The sequence below is a fragment of the Teleopsis dalmanni genome, chromosome 2 (genome assembly GCF_002237135.1).
Source record: "Teleopsis dalmanni isolate 2A chromosome 2, ASM223713v2, whole genome shotgun sequence".
Taxonomy (NCBI): Eukaryota; Metazoa; Arthropoda; class Insecta; order Diptera; family Diopsidae; genus Teleopsis; species Teleopsis dalmanni.
Window position 1 is genome coordinate 218,208,037 of NC_051847.1, and position 3,722 is coordinate 218,211,758.

Consider the following 3,722-nt stretch of genomic DNA (forward strand, 5'->3'; position numbering starts at 1 on the left):
AGCGTTGAACTGTAGAAAAAATAACTCTGAAATCAACATCCATCCATGTTTGCAAACGAATCGAAATTGATTTACTGTTTTTTTAAAAAAAATTTTTTTAATATAAATTATGTTTAGCATACTCTGAATACTACAAAAAAAATTTTAAAAAAATACTTTAAATACTTTTGCAATATTAATGTTTGCATATTGATTCTAGGACGAAGGCTGGAAATTGAATCGCACAAACTACTATCAAGAAGGATGGCTAGCGACAGGCAACATACGTGGCATCGTGGGAGTGACATTTACCACTTCACATTGTCGAAAGAATATGGACTACCCGCTCCGCACAAACTATAACCTACGTGGTCATAGATCAGATGTAAGTCAAGCAATGTTGTGACTATATAATTTTTTTATACACAACAAAATACTTAGTTAGGTTAGGTGATACCGTCAATGACTCCACTTAATTCTCTTCTAAAAATCCTTAACAACACTTACTGAAACAATCAATTCAGACATTGATAATATTCTTATTACAAAGTGAATATATCTTTGACTTGGCTTTTAATCTTTTTGATTTTCCTAACCGTTTATTCCCGACACCCTTTCCTTTTTTACGTACACTTTTCCATTTATCATACCCGTAGCTGATGTTTTTCATCCTTTTTAAATCTAAAAATGAATGTAAATTAGACACATAGAGGGCGCGATGGATAGCTGGAGAAAATATGACTAAAGAATGGCGACGCTACGCTCGCCAAAAGAAATATATATTGTCTTGTCAACACATTTTCTTATTGCTGTATTATCGATGGAATTGTATTATACATACTAAATTATGCATAATTATAATAAATTTCATTAATAAAAAAATTATAAGGAAAATAATTAATAAACATATATGTGTAAGCACTATAAACTCTTATTCGTATGAATATACATATTTGTTTCAATTAAATATACTTCCCAAAATCAAAAAGAATAATTGTCCTATTAAGTTAATTACAACTGAATTCATATCAATTACGGTTCTCAGTAAATACTAGATAAAATCACCAAAAATCCAAAAATAGTATTAGATAAAAATGCTAGCTATTAGCACCAAACGATATCTCTTGGCAGGAGTAGTAAAAGTTTAAAAATTAAAGCAATTATTTAATTTAATAATAATAAACTTTTTGACCATTTTTTATGTTTTCTTCTTAATGACATCTATATTTTGCTTTTCTAGGTTATATTAGTAAAATGGAACGAGCCTTATCAGAAATTAGCTTCATGTGATAGTTCCGGCATTATATTTGTTTGGATAAAATATGAAGGTCGTTGGTCTATAGAATTGATCAACGATCGTAACACACCAGTAACACATTTCTCTTGGTCTCATGATGGGCGCATGGCGTTAATATGTTATCAGGATGGCTTTGTGTTAGTTGGTTCAGTGGCTGGTCAACGCTACTGGTCATCGATGTTGAACTTAGAATCTACTATAACCTGTGGTATATGGACACCTGATGATCAGCAAGTATATTTCGGAACTACTCAGGGACAGATTATTGTAATGGATGTACATGGTGCTATGGTGTCGCAAGTACAATTGTGCAGCGATGTGGGTATTACTTCAATGGCTTGGTCTTGTGAAAAGTTCAAAATGGAAGAGGGTGAAGAAGCAGAACCGGGAGTTACCAATGCCTGTATGTATATAAATTTGTTTTTTAATGATTTTTATATTATATATAATTTTTAAATTATTTTTACAGCAAAACGTACTTTTGTGCTTGCGGTTAGTTTTCAAAACGGTTACATATACTTGCTTAAATCATTTGATGATGTTTCTCCTGCTCATATAAATACTGGTTTGAATGGTTCACTCGGCATGGTTATGGAGTGGAGTAATTCTCGCGAATTATTAGCAGTAGCCGGAACAGTTCAACAGCCTACTGCATTGCTCGACAGTCATGGCGCGACAATGTATGAAAACACACTTAAATTCTACACTGAAAGTGGTGTTTTATTATACCAGGCGCGTATACCGAATAGTACATCACCAGTGTCAGCCTTAACTTGGGGTCATAATGATAAACGCTTATTCATAGCAACAGGAACACAAGTACATATAGCCTGGGTGTCGCGACGTGTTGCCTCGTTGCAACTTTTGTGTCGCCTACAAATACAGGCGCGTATAGGTTCTGATGCCGTTGTTGCCTTGCTGCCTTTACCATCAAGAATTAAGTCTTTGATCGGTAATTTATTTGCTCAAACTATAAGAGTACGTACATATATTACTAACTTTCGAACAAATATTTATAATAAAAACATATTTTTCGCAGTGTTGTGTACCTGATTTAAAATCATTAAGAGAATTTGTTTCGCGACCTCCCGTATGTTCCACTCGTTTGCACTGCACAATGATACGACATGATGATGATTCCAATTTAAGTTCCGGTACATGTTATACTCTGTATTTAGAATATTTAGGTGGCTTGGTGCCACTTCTAAAAGGCAAACGTACATCGAAAATACGTCCAGAGTTCGTTATATTTGATCCACAAGTGAACGGTAAAATTTAAATTTAAATCTCTACATATATTTCCTAAACAAAGCATATCCCTTCCCCTTAAATAATAGATTCTTCAGTATTTTTCCAATATTCGCCAGATTCAAAAAGTTCCTCTGGTTCAAGTCAATCTACTACAACGGGTAATAGCGGACGTACTGATTCTTCTGATAGTGAGTATGAAGATCGTTGTCGTGGTTCACCCCGCACACCGCGTAAGCGTAAAATAAGACAGAAAAAACGGCCTACAGGTAATACAGATAGAACTACAGGTTCTGGAGTAACAAATGATCCGGATAGCTTGGATGAACTTGCCTATGTAGACACATTACCCGAGGTAAGCATATTCAAACTTAATTGAAATTAGACATACATTTCCCACTTGATTGCAGGAAGTCAAACTGGTTGAAGTTACCTCAAATATTTGGGGTACTAAATTCAAAATTCATGGACTTGCTAAAACCGTCCCAGCCAATTTAGGCCAAGTAACATATAAAACGTCCCTGCTGCATTTGCAACCCCGGCAAATGACTTTAGTCATAACCGAACTACGCGACGATTTTCCACTTGGGCCCGATCCAAATTTTAATCCAAACCTCTTCTCTGAGGATGAAGATGAAGCTATAGCAGCACACAACGCCAATGGATTAAACAGCAGTTTGCCAAAAAACTCAACAGCTACAAATGAGCCTTTAACAAAACCTCCTAGCATAGCACATCGACGACTCAATGAAAGCGCTCCACCTATAGCACCAATGTCACCTCGACCTAATCGTTTACTGACACGACATAAAAACTCATTAAACGGTAACAATCTTACAGGTAGTATGGGTATGAGTCCATTAGCCAGAGCTGAGTCTTATGATGACGACTCTTCCAATGAACAACTGGAAGCAAATAACAATAGTGCTATTCAAGCTTCAACATCGACTGTTGCTGTACTTCACAATACTACAAATGGTACAACTAATAATAAAATTTCGCGTCCAAAAAATATAACAACAACAACACCTGGTTCTCGTTCTGGACCTGGACCAGGATATAGTAGTTTTAAAAATAATTATAGTCGTTCAAGTTCAAATTCTAGTTGTCAGTCACGTCATGCGATATCACCACTCTATTGTGATGGTTCCGTCCCTACATTACAATCACCAAAAAACGCGGTGGCTCCCACTGATAT

General features: G+C 35.5%; 1 protein-coding gene across 1 annotated transcript; it reads left to right on the forward strand.

The window, feature by feature from the left end:
- Positions 1-208: 208 nt before the first annotated feature.
- LOC119676763 (tubby-related protein 4-like) lies at positions 209-3,720 on the forward strand (the record flags this gene model as incomplete). Its single annotated transcript, XM_038088020.1, has 6 exons — positions 209-364; positions 1,220-1,679; positions 1,746-2,254; positions 2,316-2,544; positions 2,614-2,879; positions 2,935-3,720. Coding segments are annotated over exons 1-6 (2,301 nt in total), but the record flags the coding sequence as incomplete, so codon positions are not given.
- Positions 3,721-3,722: the final 2 nt, after the last annotated feature.